The 19,619-nt window shown below is 39.9% G+C and overlaps 1 protein-coding gene across 1 annotated transcript in view; it reads left to right on the top strand.

Moving 5' to 3' along the window:
* The first annotated feature begins 11,257 nt into the window (after positions 1 to 11,257).
* Positions 11,258 to 19,619, top strand: part of LOC133643389 (casein kinase II subunit alpha) — a 42,061-nt gene continuing 33,699 nt past the window's right edge. The window contains exons 1-4 of the mRNA XM_062037934.1: positions 11,258 to 11,410; positions 13,600 to 13,880; positions 16,905 to 17,016; positions 17,104 to 17,205. Of these exons, the coding sequence (XP_061893918.1) occupies positions 13,780 to 13,880; positions 16,905 to 17,016; positions 17,104 to 17,205 (315 nt within the window). The 5' untranslated portion in view covers positions 11,258 to 11,410; positions 13,600 to 13,779. The remainder of the gene's footprint in view (positions 11,411 to 13,599; positions 13,881 to 16,904; positions 17,017 to 17,103; positions 17,206 to 19,619) is intronic.

The raw sequence follows: 19,619 nt of genomic DNA, 5'->3' as shown, positions 1-19,619 counted from the left end.
TCGCCGGCTTTGCTGGGCCTGAGCTCATCTAAGATGGACTGATGCGAAGTGTAAAACAAATTAAGTTTCTCAGATCGAACATTAAATATCTTGTCTTTGCAGTCTATTCAATTGAATACAAGTTGAAAAGGATTTGCAAATCACTATATTCTGTTTTTATTTACCAATTACACAACGTGCCAACTTCACTGGTTTTGGGTTTTGCAATTGTTGCTGTTAGTTAGTAATATTTATTTTAAACCTTCAGGTAATATCAGGAATGGGATAAGTGATTTTGGGGTGGTTCGGGCATCTGGTCAGGATGCCACCCGAACGCCTCCCTAGGGAAGTGTTTAGGGCACATCCGACCGGTAGGAGGCCACGGGGAAGACCCAGGTTACATTGGGAAGACTATGTCTCCCGGCTGGCCTGGGAACGCCTCGGGATCCCCCAGGAAGAGCTGGACGAAGTGGCTGGGGAGAGGGAAGTCTGGGTTTCCCTGCTTAGGCTGCTGCCCCCGCGACCCGACCTCGGATAAGCGGAAGAAGATGGATGGATGGATGGATGGATGGGATAAGTGATTTTGGGGCTGATCTGGATCATTTCTACTATGTACTTGATGAGAGATTGTCTTTTAAAGCACACAGAAAAGCTTGTGTCTAAGCTTAAAGGCCTACTGAAAGCCACTACTACCGACCACACAGTCTGATAGTTTATATATCAATGATGAAATCTTAACATTGCAACACATGCCAATACGGCCGGGTTAACTTATAAAGTGCAATTTTAAATTTCCTGCTAAACTTCCGGTTGAAAATGCCTTTGGATGATGACGTATGCGTGTGACGTAGCCAGTGAAACAGGAGTGTCGGTAGCCCATTGAAGCCAATACAAAAAAGCTCTGTTTTCATTTCATAATTCCACAGTATTCTGGACATCTGTGTTGGTGAATCTTTTGCAATTTGTTTAATGAACAATGGAGACTGCAAAGAAGAAAGTTTTAGGTGGGATCGGTGTATTAGCGGCTGGCTGTAGCAACACAACAAGGAGGACTTACTTGGATAGCAGACGCGCTAGCCGACGCTAGCCGCCAACCGCATCTGTCATCGGGTGAAGTCCTTCGTCGCGCCGTCGATCGCTGGAGCGCAGGTGAGCACGGGTGTTGATGAGCAGATGAGGGCTGGCTGGCGTAGGTGGAGCGCTAATGTTTTTATCATAGCTCTGTGAGGTCCGGTTGCTAAGTTACTAAGTTAGTTTCAGCATCGTTAGCAACAGCATTGTTAAGCTTTGCCAGGCTGAGAATTATTAACCGTGTAGTTGCATGTACATGTATAGTATTGTTGATCTTCTGTCTATCATTCCAGTCAGGGATTTATTTATTTTGTTTCTATCTGCATTTGAGCCAGATGCTATCACGTTAGCTCAGTAGCTAAAGAGCTTCGCAAATGTATTGTCGTGGAGATAAAAGTCACTGTGAATGTCCATTTCGCATTCTCGACTCTCATTTTCAAGAGGATATAGTATCCGCGGTGGTTTAAAATACAAATCCGTGATCCACAATAGAAAAAGGAGAGAGTGTGGAATCCAATGAGCCAGCTTGTACCTAAGTTACGGTCAGAGCGAAAAAAGATATGTCTTGCACTGCATTCTAGTCCGTCACTCTAACGATCCTCGTCCACGAATCTTTCATCCTCACTCAAATGAATGGGGTAATCATCGCTTTCTCGGTCCGAATCGCTCTAGCTGCGTTGAAAACAATAGGAAAATATGAGGAGGCGAACAACTGACTACGTCACGCTACTTCCGGTACAGGCAAGGCTTTTTTTTTAATCAGAGACCAAAAGTTGCGAACTTTATCGTCGTCGTTCTATACTAAATCCTTTCAGCAAAAATATGGCAATATCGCGAAATGATCAAGTATGACACATAGAATGGATCTGCTATCCCTGTTTAAATAAAATAATTTAATTTCAGTAGGCCTTTAAAATTAAATTGAGTTTCTTTTTTTAGAAATAAGTCTTGTTTTTCCCTAAGAGTTAGGAAACATCTGATCTCATCCACCTTTATTCCTTTACTTGATTATGGAGACTTGCTTTTTATGAATGCACCTGGCACTTACTTGAAGAAACTAGACACTGTATATCACTGTGCCTTACCTTTTATTACTGGTTGTGGAAATCTTGTCCACCACTGTTCTCTGTATGCAAAGGCAAACTGTCCATCTTTAACTGCCCGAAGACTTTCTTGATGGATAGTTTTTATATATACATGTCTTCTTGGACTTGTCCCCACCTATCTGTGTTCCTTTGTTCCAGTCATTACAACCTACGCTCACAGGATGTCCTCCACATGTTGGTTCCTAGAGCCAACACAGAACTTGGAAAAAAAACATTCAGTTATGCTGCTCCCTGGTCATGGAATGACATCCAGAAAGATCTGAGGCTACCAGAATTGATCACTTTGGGGCAGTTTAAGTCCATTTTAAAAGATCGAGAAACCAGTTTTAAATAATTTTTGACCTGTTGTGGTATGACTGCTGTTGTTCTGTTGTATTGTCTTGTTGTAATTATTATTGTAACTTTGTTTGTGCCGCCCTCTTTGTCAGGTCGCTCTTGAAAAAGAGATTTTAATCTCAATGAGTCTTTACCTTGTTAAATAAAGGAAATGGATTGATTGCTAACCTTGCATTTATGTTACATAGTTGAACTATTGTGTGTGTGGTGATGGAAATGTGGCGTCATCGTATCATTTGCATAGTTGGCTATGATGCATGTATTTAAAAATATATATATATATTTTTTTACATTGGTGTGTGTGTGTGTGTGTGTGTGTGTGTGTGTGTGTGTGTGTGTGTGTGTGTGTGTGTGTGTGTGTGTGTGTGTGTGTGTGTGTATGCTAGCGGCCCCTGCAGCTCAGCCGAATAGTATCCGGCGGTGCAGCCATTGTGGGGAGGACAGATGGTCGCCAACGTTCACTAAGGTTGCTCAGTTCTTCATTGTGTGTCTCAGACAATCGTGGCACGGACGACTTTTGGGCTTAGTTAAAAAAGCTCTTGCTTGTTTGGATAAACAGCTTGCAGCTAGCATTTCTGAAGCTATCAATTGTGTAAAGGGAATGTTTTAATTCTGTTTTGTTGAGCAGAAATACAAACATTGAAACATAGACATCTTCTTCACCATAAACAGCTTCAATAATAAAGAGTAGCATGAGTGTAAACAATGTCGACAGTCATCGTTCTGGGGAGATTGAGGATTCAAATCAGTCGACACAAGATTGTTGTAAGGATTCTGACCTGGAACAGGTCTGCCATCTGCTAATGCACATGTGTCAAACTCAAGGCCCGGGGGCCAGATCCAGCCCGACACGTCATTTATGTGGCCCGCGAAAGCCTGGGAATAATGTGGATACTTCATCTTTCTTACTATGTAAAGGAAATTTCATAAACTTTGATATATATATAGAAATATTCAATTGTTATTGGTGTAAATCTTTGGGCACCTCGCCATTCGATTACGATTCTTGGGGTGAAGATTTGATTCATAGTCGATACTTAATTCAACACGATTCTCGATTCAAACTGATTTTTTGCAATGTATGTGTTATTTACGACGGGAGAAGGAGACGGCACGACACAGGAGGTATCATTCAACAGGGTGTTATTGAGCTTGATGAGGGATTGGCTGTGTGTATGCTACTATGTGTGTGCATGCAATATTATGTGCAGGAATTATCAAGGGAATATTACCACAAGGTTGTTGTAAGTGCGTGTTGGTTGGAAAGGCAAACAAGTCCAAAGGGGCTGCGCATAAAATGGTCCATAATCCAAGCGGGAGGTCCGTGGGGCTGGAGAGAGGCGTCCTGAGGTCCGTGTCCAAAGCAAGGGGAGTCGAGGAGGGAGGCAGTCAGAGTCCAGAGGGGGGATCCAGGGAAGTGAGGCACACAGCTCACTTCCAAGGTGACGTAGGATACTGCGGGAACAGGGAAACGACAGGAACAAGTGAGCACAAGGAGCAGAGGATTACGGAGAGCAAACACAGGAGAGGAGCCAGAGATGCGAAGCTTACTGTCAAACAGAGTCACTAGTATTTTTTTTTTGTATATTCCTAAGAACCAGCATATTCTACAGTTACAGGAGCCCAATGCTGTTTTAAAGGCCTTCTGCAAAAATGTGAATCTCTCACAAGTTTTTTTAAGTGAACTCGTAGGCCACCAGCTGAAAAGCTAAAATGAAGAAAAAGAGAGGACCTAAAACGGAACCTTCAGGAACCCCCAACTAAAGAAGTTGAAGCAATGACTACTGACTACATCTGAAGTAAACAAGCTACAGTAACACCTTAGTTAAATAAATCACATTATGAAAACAAATTGTAACTGCCAAAAAGGAGAAGATTTAAAGAGGTGCCGTGAGGAACACTTCTGTTATGTAAATCACAAGTTTGGACCCCAGCGTTCTGTTTTCTATCAAGGTTAAAATGTTAACGCAAGGATCTGCCAACGTGTTTACAGTGATCCAAGTTCCTCAATACAACAGGAGCACTCTAGCGTTTTTAGGAATTGGCTGCAAAATGCAAGTTTTGAGGCGAACCTGGGTTCAACCAGTTGAATAGCCCTGCTGGAGACCTTATGGTATGTTTTATTTACTTCGGAAGTTGGAAGTTGGAGCTGTGAATGACGTCCCAGCCGAGTTGTGAGCCGTAGTTCCTTAAGGCTCTGGATGCTGTGGGGCTGTCTTGGTTGACAAGACTCTGCAACATTGCTTGGACATTGGGGGCGATACCTCTGGATTGGCGGATCGGGGTGGTGATTCCTCTCTTTAAAAAGGGGAACAGGAGGGTGTGTTCCAACTTTCGTGGGTTCTCACTTCTCAGCCTTCCCGGTAAGGTCTATTCAGGTGTACTGGAGAGGAGGCTACGCCGGATAGTCGAACCTCCGATTCATGAGGAGCAGTGTGGTTTTCGTCGTAGTCGGGGAAATGTGGACCAGCTCTATACTCTCGGCAGGGTCCTTGAGGGTGCATGGGAGTTTGCAAAACCAGTCGACATGTGCTTTGTGAACTTGGAGAAGGTCATTGACCATGCCCCTTGGAAAGTCCTGTAGGGAGTGCTCAGAGAGTGTGGGGTATCGGACTGTCTAATTGTGGCAGGCCGCTCCCTGTATGATCTAGGTACGCATTGCCAGCAGTAAGTCGGGCCCGTTTTCAGTGAGGGTTGGACTCTGCCAGGGCTGCCCTTTGTCACCGATTCTGTTCATAAATTTTATGGACAGAAATTCTTTGCGCAGTCAGGGCGTTGAGGGGATCCGGTTTGGTGGCTGCAGGATTAGGTATCTGCTTCTTGCAGATGATGTGGTCCTGATGGCTTCATCTGGCCAGGATCTTCAGCTCTCACTGGATCGGTTCGTAGCCGAGTGTGAAGCGACTAGGATGAGAATCAGCACCTCCAAGTCCGAGTCCATGGTCCTCGTCCGGAAAAGGGTGGAGTGCCACTTTGGGAAGAGATCTTGCCCCAAGTGGAGGAGTTCAAGTACCTCTGAGTCTTGTTCACGAGTGAGGGAAGAGTGGATTGTTAGATCGACAGGCAGATTGGTGTGGCGTCTTCAGTAATGCGGACCGTTGTGGTGAAGAAGGAGCTGAGCCGGAAGACAAAGCTCTCAACTTTCCGGTCGATCTACGTCCGTACCCTCACATATGGTCATGAGCTTTGGGTTATGACCGAAAAGACAAGATCACAGCCAAAATGAGTTTCCTCTGTCGGGAGGCGGGGCTCTACCTTAGAGATAGGGTGAGACTTCTGTAATTCGGGAGGAACTCAAAGTAAAGCCGCTGCTCCTCCACATCGAGAGAAGCCAGACGAGGTGGTCTGGGCATCTGGTCAAGGTGCCCCCGGGCTACTCCCTGACAAGGTGTTTAGGGTACGTCCGACCGGTAAGAGGGCACGGGGAAGACCCTAATCCCATTGAGAAGACTATGTCAAGAAGAAAGATGGATGGATGGATGTTAATCGAAAATGTATTTAATAAGGTACATATAAAACAACCTGCATATCAGCTTGATGTTATAGTTGTTATTATTATTATTATTCTTAGCATCAACTTGTCCAATGTTATGCTCTTTTTTAAAAAATTTTAGTTGTTGTTCGATTGTATTTGTATATGTGCCATGTGCCAATGAAAAACAAGTTGCGAGCTGCAAATGACCCCGCCTGGGGCCACACATTGGACACGACGGGTGTCAATTCTTTGGAGAATACGCAAACACCTCCTGTTTGGATTCATCTTGCAGATATTGGGGCCCAAAATACACTTCTGCTTAGGGCTATAAACCTGCTGTTGCGACCCGAATGCTGGGTTAGTGAAGGCTGTAGGGAGAGAAAAACTAAAAAACAACAAATAAGGGCAATTTTGGGACATTTAAAGTGTTCTAATGGGTAATATGTATCTACTTTGATCATTTTTTAATATTGTCATGTGTTACTTTATGCTTTTTAGCATAATTTATTTTATTTTTTTTAATCTCATTTGTGTTTTGTCCAGGTTTTTCTCTAATGGTGGGTTACGTTAGTATTTACTGTCCTCTTTTGGACAAACTGTGATACTGCAAGGACCATATTTTATTTCACAATGGAAAATAAAACATTTAACAGTGTTAAGTTACTGTTAAATTGTTTTATTCTCTATTGATTTGTGATTTAATATCAGTCTCTGCAGGATTTTGCTGGGTTTTTGTGTGATTATTGCGGCTTAAAATGCCTGAATTCACGGCAGCTTTTTCAGAAAGTTGAGGAAAAAGTTGCAATGTTTAGAGTTTTTTAAATTTATTTTTATAAAATGTAAGCAACTTGTGATTTTAATAATGTGTTGTCATTGTTTTAAGTGTTCATTTAACCCTAACCTAAAAAAAACAACTATAAACAAAATAAGAAAAAAATACCGTATTGATGAGGTTTTACTCGTTATACCACATTGACTTAAAAGTAGACACTTTATGGCCATTAAAGCCCATACTCAGAGCTCGTCCAATGACGGTACTGTTTTAATAAATTATACATAATTCATTTTACGAATAATATTATTTATAATTACAGAAAGAAACACAACCAACGGCTCCTTATTGTCCGCTGTCTGTTCTGCTGTCCAAAGGTTGCAGGCATTCTCTGTGTATGTTTTTGAAAAGTTGTTTGTTTATCTTAAACATTCTTTCATGTTCCAACTAATTTATCACCGAGCACTTGTGAAATGTTTAGAACAATCTATAGCAGTACTTTTTGTTGGTAAATGAGAGACAATAAGATAAGATATTATCATCAAATTCCGCAGCTCTCTTTCTCCGATCTCTCTATGCCTGGGGTCAGCAACCCGCGGATGGAAAAAGATGGGGGGGAACATTTTTTGTTTTTGTTTAGTATGTTTTTTGTTTGAGGACAAACATGACACAAACCTTCCCAATTGTTAGAAAGCCCACTGTTTAATATGTTTGTGTGTATGCTTCACTGATGAGACTATTTGGTGATCATCGTTTTGTCCTACTAATTTTGGCGGTTCTTAAACTCACCATAGTGTGGACTGTGACGCAACAGTTTGTGTACATGTACAGTCTTCCACTCCTTCTTTGTCTAATTTTGTCCACCAAACTTTTTATACTGTGCGTGATTGCACAAAGGTGCGCTATGTTGATGTTATTGACTTTTTGGAGTGCTAATGAGGCATATTTGGTCAGTGCATGACTGCAAGCTAATCGATGCTAATATGCTATTTAGGCTAGCTGTATGTACATATTGCATCATTATGCCTAATTTGTAAGTATATTTGAACTCATTTAATATCCTTTATTTTTGTCCTCGTTGTATATAATTTAGTTTTGCATGTCTCATGACATATTATCTGTATGTAATATTGGCTGCATTTCTGATAGTTGTTAGTGTGCCATGTTGTTCCAGACCACAGCAAACATTACCTTGCTTGCCAAAGATGGTAATAAATCTATTAAAAGAAGACAGCCTGCCGTTTCCTTTAACTTGGACACACACATCTATACTTTTGGCCATTAAAAGCCAGTCATTTCCAGGAGTTATCTCACCTTGTAGCCTCTGATTTACTAATGGTTTCTAATGTTGTAAAAATGTGTAGAATAAATATTACATTTCAACATTTCAGTCAACGAAGATTTGCTTCAGCCTGCGACACATAATTATTTTGATAGTAGGCTATTATAGCTGATATAGACACTTACATCATGTGTTCCCTTCATTATAAGACTTATACACGGCTTCTCATTTTTTGCGGCTCCAGACAGATTAGTTTTTTGTGTTTTTGGTCCAATATGGCTCTTTCAAGGTTTTTGGGTTGCCGACCCCTAGTCTATGCAGACATGACCATGGCCAAAAGACTTCCTGAAGGTTGATCCAAACGTCTAATAAAAAAAGCACCGCATAAGTTACGAAAGTGCCACACTTAGCTGTGCAGTCCCAAAGGGGCCCAAAACAAAAGGCAAACACATGAAAACGAGAGGGAGAAATCAAGAACACAAAGGAGGACACACAAGAGCAGAGTTCCTGCAACCGGCAGCCACTACAGCGTTGCCATCTAGGAATTTCCCCCTGTTGCCATTTCTAACACAAAGTAGCACATAGTCTGTCATATACTGTATCTGTCAGTAGACTCACCATGGAAGCGCTAAAAACTACAACATGGCTGACGCAGAGAAGGCACAGTCGAAGTGGAGGCAAGTAAATAAGACCGCCCACAAATTGGCTCATCCTGAAGAGACATTTAGAAAACAGCTTTAAGATGGTCTGTAAAACATAATTTATGCACATTGTTGACCAAAGAAGCAACATTACACATAAGGAAGTGTTTTAAATACACATAAGGAAATGTTTTAAATGTAGAAGAAAATTCATAAAATGACCCCTGTAAGTGAAGGAAGGTTAACAGGACTGGGATGAAATGATCAAATCTATGTTAGTAGAAATATAAAATGTGATTTTAAGGTAGACTATTGCCGCCTTTCATAAATTGCATTTGATCCTTCTTGTAGACCTGGGGTCGGCAACCCAAAATGTTGAAAGAGCCACATTAGACCAAACATACAAAAAACTAATCTGTCTGGAGCCGCAGAAAATCAAAAGCCTTATGTAAGTGTTATAATGAAGACAACACATGATGTAAGTGTCTTTATTAGCTATATTAGCCTACTATCAAAGGCTGACGCAAATCTTAATTGACAGAAATTTTGTATTTTAATTTTTATTCTACACATTTTTGCAACATTGGACATCATTAGTAAAATGGAGGCTTCTCACAGGATGAGATAACTTCTGGAAATTACTGGCTCAGAATGGCCAAAGGTATAGATGTGTGTGTCCAAGATTAAGGAAACGGCAGGCTGTCTTCTTCTAATGGATTTATTACAATCTTTGCAAGCTGGGTAACGTTTGCTGTGGTCTGGAACAACATGGCACACAAACAACTATAGGAAATGCAGCCAATATTACATACAGATAATGTGTCATGAGACATGCAAATATAAATTAAATACACAGAGGACATAAGTAAAGGAAATTAAATGAGCTCAAATATACCTACAAACGAGGCATTATGATGCAATATGTACATACAGCTAGCCTAAATAGCATGTTAGCATTGATTAGCTTGCAGTCATGGATTGACCAAATATGCCTAAAAAGCACTCCAGCAAATCAATTGATTGATTGAGACTTTTATTAGTAGATTGCACAGTACAGTACATATTCCGTACATTTGACCACTAAATTGTAACACCCGAATACGTTTTTCAACTTGTTTAGGTCGGGGTCCACGTTAATCGGTGTCCCCTAGAGGGGGGGTTACCCGCATATGCGGTCCTGTCCAAGGTTTCTCATAGTCATTCACACCGACGTTCCACTGGGGTGAGTTTTTCCTTGCCCGTATGTGGGGTCTGTACCGAGGATGTCGTTGTGGCTTGTGCAGCCCTTTGAGACACTTGTGATTTAGGGCTATATAAATAAACATTGATTGATTGATTGATTGATAATAAATTCATGGTACATCATCGTCTGTGGTCACTAGAACGAGTATGATGATGCTCCTGGTAGGGGTGTATCCCTTTATGGAGGCTTGTACAGCCCTTTGAGACACTTGTGATTTAGGGCTATATAAATAAACATTGATTGATTGATTGATTGATGCCTGTGCGTGACTTCGTTTTACGTGGGGAGACCGGTGCACAGACAGTCACCACACGATCCTTGACAGAATCGGGTCAGGGTCCAGTGGCATGGAGTCCAAGACGACTGGGGACCCTTTTCTGCTGCAGCCTTCTTCCGCCATCGCAGCCGTTGTGATAGTTCTTAAATCTACCGTCTTCCGCTTGCTTCGCCGTTGAGGTCTTCACCGTATCCCTGGCTAGGGGGCAGTCAGGTACTAGGCCTTTGCCAAAGGGCCACCTGGGGTAACAGTAGTAAAGGGCTTAACCTCCTAGTGCCCCAAGACCCCATAGAGGAGCCTCCACAGCCGGATGCACTTTAACGTCATGCCCAGGACATAACAAATATATACTATCAGCATAATACAGTCATCACACAAGTTAATCATCAGCAGAGGGGGTTGGGCGGGGGTTAGGTTGCTATCAGCATATTTCAGTCATCAACAGTTATATCATCTGAAAAAGGGACATTGTAACAGTGTAGGTCTCAGGAAGGATATGTACAGCAATAAAATCAACAAAGCTCACCTTTGTGCATTCATGCACAGCATACAACGTTTGGTGGACAAAATGAGACAAAGAAGGAGTGGCAAAAAACCCATCTTTCTGTGGCAGCATCGGAGAAATTTGTACATGTAAACAAACTACGATGAGTTCAAGGATCGCTGAAATGAGTAGGAGAAAACTTGCTTGCCAAATACTCTCATCAATAAAGCATGTATAACATAACAGTGGTATTTATAACCATTATGAAGGATTGTGTCATGTTTGTTCTCCTACAGAAAATATATTAAAACAAAAAAATATGTTTTTTTTCTTCATCTCTGAAAGAGGTACAGGGAACCACTAGGGCGGCTCTAGAGCCGCGGGTTGCTGGCCCCCCTTCCAGACCATAGTGTAGGCTGGTTCAAATATTAATAATACAGTAACATATATTTGCTTTAAAACAACATCGACGAGTTTAAAGCAGTGAAACGTTTAAGTCTCACGCTTAAAATGACTATATAACAATATTTCGATACTTCATTAGACACTAACAAAAGTGAAAGTCCTTCGTCGACTTCCGTCTTAGTCCTCGGTGACGTCACAGTGGAGGTCCACCATATTGTCTCTGATACAGCACTAATATCGCAGTTGCGCTGATTTACTGGCAACGGAGCGTCAGTTGGCTCTACGGATTTACAACGGATCTTCGGGGGAAACACTTCGGTGGTCACATTGCTCACGGGGGTAACTATGCGAACGTATCCGCCTTTAATGTTAACCCGTCAACTGTGCCCGGCGAAGCCGACAAGCTTCAGCTCTTGCTAAGTGTTAGCATGTAGCATGTAGCATGTAGGCCCCGCCCAGGACGGATGTGTCAGTATTTGTTTCCTCTCACCGAGTGGCTTTTGTTAGAGCCCTCGAGACTTAAAGCACACACAGTCCATATATAGAGCGACTTTAAACTACCCAACGCCAATTTTGAGACACTCTAGGTAATTGTATGGCTGTGTCTTAAATCGTGCACTTCCTTACTTACTATGGAGTGCGGTATAGTACCCGGATGTTGCACTCAGAACGGTTAAAATTGTGAGTGCTCCCCAAATTCGGATACTTCCGCCAGGGCACTTGACTATGGTTGTCCCGATACAGTTTTTCAAAATAAAGCGGACCAGGCTTAATTTTTAACAGCCAGTAAACATTAGTTTCTTATTGCAGTCAAAGAACAATTGTGGCATTAAATAACATTGTCATTAGACAACTTAGCTTTTCAATCAATCAATCAAAGTTTATTTATATAGCCCTAAATCAGAAGTGTCTCAAAAGACTGCACAAGCCACAACGACATCCTCGGCTCAGATCCCACATCAGGGCAAGGAAAAACTCAACCCAATGGGATACAATGAGAAACCTTGGAGGGGACCGCAGATGTCAAATTTATGAAGTACAAGGTGTAGAAAGTGGATTATTAATATACTTGTTAATTTACTGTTAATATCTGGTTACTTTCTGTTTTAACATGTTCTATCTACACTTCTGTTAAAATGTAATACGCATGTATTACATTACTTACATGGTAATTGTTATATACATGGTAATTGTTATTCTGTTAAAATGTAATAAGCATGTATTACATTACTTACATGGTAATTGTCATATACATGGTAATTGTTATGTAATAACGTAATATATCAGTATATATTATATACTGTATATTTAATATGTAAATATTACATACGTTATATTTTATATTGCTACTCCGGTACATTTTTAGCATACTTTATACCTGCTTTATCATTTCCATCCTTACCTGTTCCATCCTTTATAACTGAGCTACTGTGTGGAACAATCTCCCTTGTGGATCATTAACGTTTGTCTAAGTCTATTCTTCTGTTGTTTGGATGCTTTACGTACGTTTTGGGTGGTACTATAAATTTAGGTATCAATCCAATACTAAGTAGTTACAGGGTCATACTTTGGTCATAATTAAAGTTCCCCTGTGTCCAGACTCCAGGGACGTATTTCCTGCATTCATAAACAATAAAAAAGACAAAATAATTTGTGATTATTAAAAATAAATATGTAATCATTGTATCGACTCTGTGCGGCTCTTGTACTTAGTATTGTTACAGTCGATATTTGTATAGATCATTTGTTACCATTCAGGAGCGCTGGCTTGCTCTTAGCAGTTACCTTTTGTATTTTCCTACGGTGTGTAGTGAAGCATGTTTAGCTATTCCTTGTCCTGCAACGATATTTATAAGAAACATAAAATTCCATCTTTTACAGAGTATGCTGTGCCATTTGAAACTGCTAGTTTTTATCAAATAAAAGCAAAACTTGTCTTGAATTATCTTTGTCATTTGTAATAATGTTTTTCTTTAAAAAGTAGTAAACAAAATTGGAGATTTATTTTTTGCCCATATAGCCCAGGTCTACATTCACCATAAATTGAAAAATGTACAGTTAAACCGAATTAGTATCGCCCGTTCTTACTTACGGATGATCAACATTGTAATCGGCAAAAAGTAAAAAAAAAACAAGAATATTTCACATTGAAGCATTTATTTTCAAAAGCAGAAGACTGATTAATGGATGTAAATTCCACACTGTCATTTTTGTGAAACTGTTGCAAGTTTCATCCACATCCCAGGTCAATGATACAGGTATCTGTGGCGTAAGATAGGCTTCAGTCACCATTGCGACTGTGTTTTTTTTTTATTTTTAAATGTTGGTACTTGGTATATTGAATGAGAGAAAGTGAGATATGACAAATATATCTGGGTAGGATAAAGCGGATACATAATCAGCCTCGTTGTATTGTGACCATGTTTAACCACTACAGTGATATAGATCTGTACTGTAGCAAGTGACACACTGACCTAATTGCTTAAAGAATAATCTAATTCATGTTTTCTCCTCTTTTTTTTTTCCAGCGAGAACACCGTGCCCCCTCCCTTGTCCTCAAGTAACCCCCTCCTAGACCCCTGCCCTGTCTCAATCAAACACGCCCCGACCTTCCCTCCTTCCCCTCCCTCTCACCCTCCCACCCTCCTCCCTATAGCTACGTCTGCCGCTGCTGTAAAAAAACACCACTCACTGCCAAACTGTCGGACATGTCGGGACCCGTGCCAAGCCGGGCCAGAGTGTACAACGAGGTCAACACTCACCGGCCGAGGGAGTACTGGGACTATGAGTCCCACGTCGTGGAGTGGGGGTAAAACTCTCGTTTGGTCATACACACACACGGCAGTTTTGAAGGGGAACTGCTTTTTTTTGGAATCTTGCCTATCGTTCACAATTTTTATGAGAGACAAGAAGACAAAGTTTTTTTTTTGCATTCTAACCTTTATAATAATTACCGTATTTTTCGGACTATAAGTCGCAGTTTTTTTTCATAGTTTGGCCGGGGGTGCGACTTATACTCAGGAGCGACTTATGTGTGAAATTATTAACACATTACCGTAAAATATCAAATAATATTATTTAGCTTATTCACGTAAAAGACGTATAAGATTTCATGGGATTTAGCGATCAAGAGTGACAGATTGTTTGGTAAACGTATAGCATGTTCTATATGTTATAGTTATTTGAATGACTCTTACCATAATATGTTACGTTAACATACCAGGCACGTTCTCAGTTGTTTATTTATGCGTCATATAACGTACACTTATTCAGCCTGTTGTTCACTATTCTTTATTTATTTTAAATTGCCTTTCAAATGTCTATTCTTGGTGTTGGGTTTTATCAAATACATTTTCCCAAAAAATGCGACTTATACTCCGGAGCGACTTATACTCCGAGAAATACGGTACGCTTTAGCGCCATTGTTATTGTAAGAGCAAACACTGAGGAACTGCTTATCTTGCCTAGTAACACATTGCTTTGCGACGGTATGCTAAGGCATTAGCGTAAGCTCGCTTCTTGCGTCAGCAGCTGAATGCCTTTTAAATTTTTAATGCATAACACAATGCGATAGGACACCAATCTGTACTGAATGAAAAACACGAACAATCATATTACAGTATCTGTAAAGTATTAGCCCACATTTCATGTTTTGTTTGTACACAGCTAGCACGACAGCGTATGTACTGTAGTTGTACGGTGATGTGCGGCATGACTCATGATCAATATTATAGTGACTTACTCGATGGACAGTTGTAGGGCTGGGCGATATGGCTTTTTATTAATATCTCGATATTTTTGGGCCATGTCACGATACACGATATATATCTCGATATTTTGCCTTAGCTTTGAATTAACACTTGACGCATATAATAAAAGCAGTATGATGATTCTATGTGTCCACGTTAAAACATTCTTGTTCATACTGCATTAATATATGCTCATTTTATACTTTCATGCAGAGAGGGAAATCACAACTAAGTCAATTGACCAATACTGTATTTATTAAACAGTTATTAAGCAGTGGCACAAACATTCATGTCATTTCAAAACGGAAAGTGCAAGATTGTCAGAGACATTTTCAAACAAGCTATGAGTGCACTTTTGTGCATGTTACTAAGATGACATATCAAAACAACACTAAATTAAAGTGCACTTTTTGTACAGAACGCCACTACAATATTTTAAAACAAAGTGCACTTTTGTGCATGATGTCACAAGATATTTCAAAAACTGTAAAATAGTGTATGTCCTTCGCTATGTGGTAGGTTACTGCGGACGTTATCTCCTTCTGTTTTTGACTATTTTTTTCATACGGTGTTGATCTGGAAATGGAAGACGCCAGGCTCAATTGGGTCAGTGCTGGTTGCTTCGGCATTTTGTTGGGTGTTGACATGCAGAGTTTCAAGCACTCCTTATTCTCTAGCGGGTGACTTTTTAAACAATTGTGCAAATTAGTAGTGCTGCTACTTTTTGTAGCAACGCTTTTGCCGCATACTTTACATATTACATATTACGGTTGTCTGCTCAACATCTTTCCGCTTGAAGCCAAACCACTGCCAGACAATGGACCCCGTGCTGTTTTTTTTGGGAATGAATTATTCTCCCTTCATTTGTTACCAGATTCGCACCTTCTCTCTCTCACTTATTACCACTCACACCGCTCCGCTTGCACCACCTGCCACGGCTAACTTTACCCATGCCGCTACCTCTCTGCTCCGCGAGAGCGTATGACGTTGCACGCGCGACAGTATGTGACGTATGTAACAAGGTGCGCTTGTTAGAGTGAGAAAAGCCTGTAGTGTAATGCCAGCCTCACTCTCTTGGTTTCCGTCTGCTCCAACATTTCACAGTCTCTTGGTGCTCGCTTCACAAAGCAACAATTCATCCTCTGTATGTCCAGCTTCAGAAAGATAAGGTTGTGAATCCTCATTTGTCCAAAAGTAGTCGTCTCGTCGTCTGTTACCAAGGCTGCCTTGATTAAAACGCACTTGCGTTTGTTGCCGGAAGTCGAAAGTGCGCTGCTTTGGAAATGGAAATAAATGCGCCGGAGGGTTTTGGAGTTGTTTTAAAGCAGGGGTTCTTAAACTTTTTAACCCCGGGGCCCAACTTTTCCACTACAGAGGGGCCTGGGCCCACTCAAATATTAACACCCAATTACTTTCAATTGTAATCGGATTAAATAATTATACCTAACTTACTTACAGTTTAACAGGATAAACCTTGTCAAATGATATGAAAGCATGTGTTAATCACAAAGATGATTATTTATTTAACATATATACATTTGCCTTAGGTCAGGCTGATTAGAAAAATAAATACTTATCAAATATACTGCATATGAAGACTTATAAAAACTGTATACATTATTTAGTGTTAAAATAAACTAAATGAATAATAGATATTAATAACAATATATGTTACTTTGTCATCATTTTTGCGCTTAAGAAACTTCTGTATGGCGTTAGCGCCAGCTTCTTCTGTTTGATTGATAGTCACAAGTGGTCAAAAAGTGTATTACAACTGAGTAACGCTGTGGCCTATACGGATCATAGATGAGAAACAGATATTTTTTGGTGGTCCTCTAGGGGCTGCTCATGGCCCAACAATGGGCCCCGGCACTTTGGTTAAGAAACACTATTTTAGAGGGTTTTGAAGGCTACCATGGTGAATCCTATTAGCCACATCTTGCAAGCATTTTTTTATCATCTTTAAAAAATCCTAAAAAAAAGAGATATGTGTTCTTGTCTCTCATAACGATTGTGAACGATTCCAAAAAAAAGTGCAGTTCCCCTTTAAACTTGTCTGATGTTTGGGTGCCACGTATTCACAGAAACCAAGATGACTTTCAGCTGGTGAGAAAGCTCGGCCGCGGCAAATATAGTGAAGTCTTTGAGGCCATCAACATCACCAATAACGAGAAAGTGGTTGTCAAGATCCTGAAGGTAAAGCCCTAATGTTGGTGAGAAGTTGATACATTTAGGATTTGGTCAAATCACCACTGTATTTTTTGTTGCATTATGTTCCTTCAGCCTGTGAAGAAAAAGAAAATAAAGCGCGAGATCAAGATACTGGAGAATCTACGAGGAGGCCCCAATATTATCTCCCTTGTTGACATTGTGAAAGACCCCGTCGTGAGTATCATTTTTGGTCTGTTAGTGTACAGTGCAATCACTTTTAAGTAGAAAGCTCATTTTATGTATCCATTTGTTTGGTTTTGTCATTACTATATGTGATAGTGTGGGGAGGCTGTCACTTGCATAAGCTCTTCAATTCCAATTTGGCTCGGCAAGTTTTTCATTAAGTATTTTGCTTTAGGAAAAATAGCAATGTCAAGGATTTTTTGTTAACTTCTCAAGAAATATGGGGGGACGGTCTCTATATTCTTTAGTTGTAAATGTATATTAGAAACAAAACTCTTTGAAATATTTATTGACCACAGCAATAACTATTCATAAGCAGGCTTTTCCGTCAGACTTAAAACCCCTTCCATCAATCCACAAAGCCTTTTGAATGAACTCCGAGGCGTTCAATAGTTTTGTTTCCGTAGTTCTCCGTCTGAAAATTCCTTCAAAACAACTCTCTCTCTCACCAGTCTTTCTTTGCCTCAGACCCGCATCCGCAATTTCTTGATGCTGTCCGCTATTTAATATCGGCGTAGCCATCCATCCATCCATTTTTCTACCGCTTGTACCTTACGGGGTCGCAGGGGGTGCTGAAGCCTATCTCAGCAGACTTAATTGTAATCTGTGCCAATATTACAGCGGACATCAGGTATCATAGGAACTGCACTGTTGACTTGTGACGGGCTGCAAATATGATCTGTTTTGGTACAACGTCATAGGTCAACCGAAAAAGCAATACATTTATCTGCGCTAAAAGGAACTAAGCGCCCCCCAGTGTACGAGAGGTACACGTCGTATGAGACTTCACATGTAGGTGTGAAATTTTTTAAAATTGGTGTGAGAAATTTGACTAATTTAGTGCATGGAAACATAGTAGCCAGCTCTAGCTCATAGTCCATTGCTAACTCAAATTAGCATGGCCAATCGCAGGGCACATATAGACAATCATTTACACTAACATTCATATCTATGAACTATTTACAGTCTTCAATTTACAGGTGACTTAGATGCACTTTTTAATTTTTTAAATTTTTTTCAAAGCAATGAGGAACTTTTTAATTTTTGAGCTGGTTTTCAAACTACTTATAGCCAAGAGTACGTAAACAATAGACTATATACACTATATCCATTCATACAATACATCACTAAAATTTGTTTTCATGTTAAAAAAATGTTTTCATGGGAAAAAAAAAAAACCTTATTTTGAAGGTGTGGCAGCAGTAATCTTGCAGTGGCGTTGCGCCACGATCATTTACATGTAGGGGAAACCCTGATGTTTATTTTAAAGGATCTTGTGACATTCCAGTTGAAATGAATTGTAATTTAAGTACTTTAATATAATATAAGTAAAAGGTTATATAATACATTCAACAATATAAAATACAATACACAACTAGGGATGTTCCGATCAGGATTTTATGCAGCCCAAACCAATCATCCATGAGTAAGATCAGCCGATACCGTTCAGATGTATTAACTGTAATTTTTTAAAGTTATTTATGGTGAGTGCTATTGACAGTTAAACAATATAAACATAATATTTAAACAATTTCCTTGTTCTTTTACTATATAACAATGTTTGATGCAAATATAGTCAATAGTACACAATAACTTTTAAAAATATGCAAAAACTACTATTTCTACTACTCATTTAATAGTTGTTTGCACTGGAATTATACCCTGAATTTGTAAACTTGCAAAAACAACAATTATTTTGAGAAAATAATAATATCAACCTAATCACTCTAGTATTGATCATACACTATACTGATGCTTGGTATCGACACCACCAATGGATCAATCCATTCTCTTACGTGTCATGTACAGACTAATAATGCTGACACATTTGTTGTATTATCCTCTCTCTAGACTCTTCGTAATGTACTTGTTAATTTATCTACTATTAATAACTTTTTATTTGTGCAGTAATTTGGTTCCATCTAAACTTCTGAAACGTTACTAAGCAATACTACGTGTAATTATGAATGGGCCTCTTACTACATAAATACAGTATATACTCAAAGCATGCATATAAAACAGTGATGGAGGTTTTTGGATGTCTTTTAGAGCGCAGAATTCATCGTAAGTTGACCTTTGCTAGTGTTTTTTTACGTGTTAGAATGCATAATAAAAAAAGAAATGATGTGTGCTTGTCTCACATAAGGATTGTTAATGATAAGAAATATCCCAAAAAATGTTTATATTATGTTCTTCATTTAAAACACTTCCTTGTGGTCTACATAACATGGTGGTTCTTTGGTCAACATTTTGCATAGATTGTTCTTACAGATCATCTTCAAGCCGCTTTTGTGGGAGGCCTTATTTACTTACGTCTTCTTCCTGTCAGCCATGTTGTTGTTATTAGTTCTTCCATATGGAGTCTACTGACAGATATAAGTTTGAACTATACGCTGCTTTGTATT

Source organism: Entelurus aequoreus, linkage group LG26 (genome assembly GCF_033978785.1).
Source record: "Entelurus aequoreus isolate RoL-2023_Sb linkage group LG26, RoL_Eaeq_v1.1, whole genome shotgun sequence".
Taxonomy (NCBI): Eukaryota; Metazoa; Chordata; class Actinopteri; order Syngnathiformes; family Syngnathidae; genus Entelurus; species Entelurus aequoreus.
This window is presented reverse-complemented; position numbering and strand designations above follow the sequence as displayed.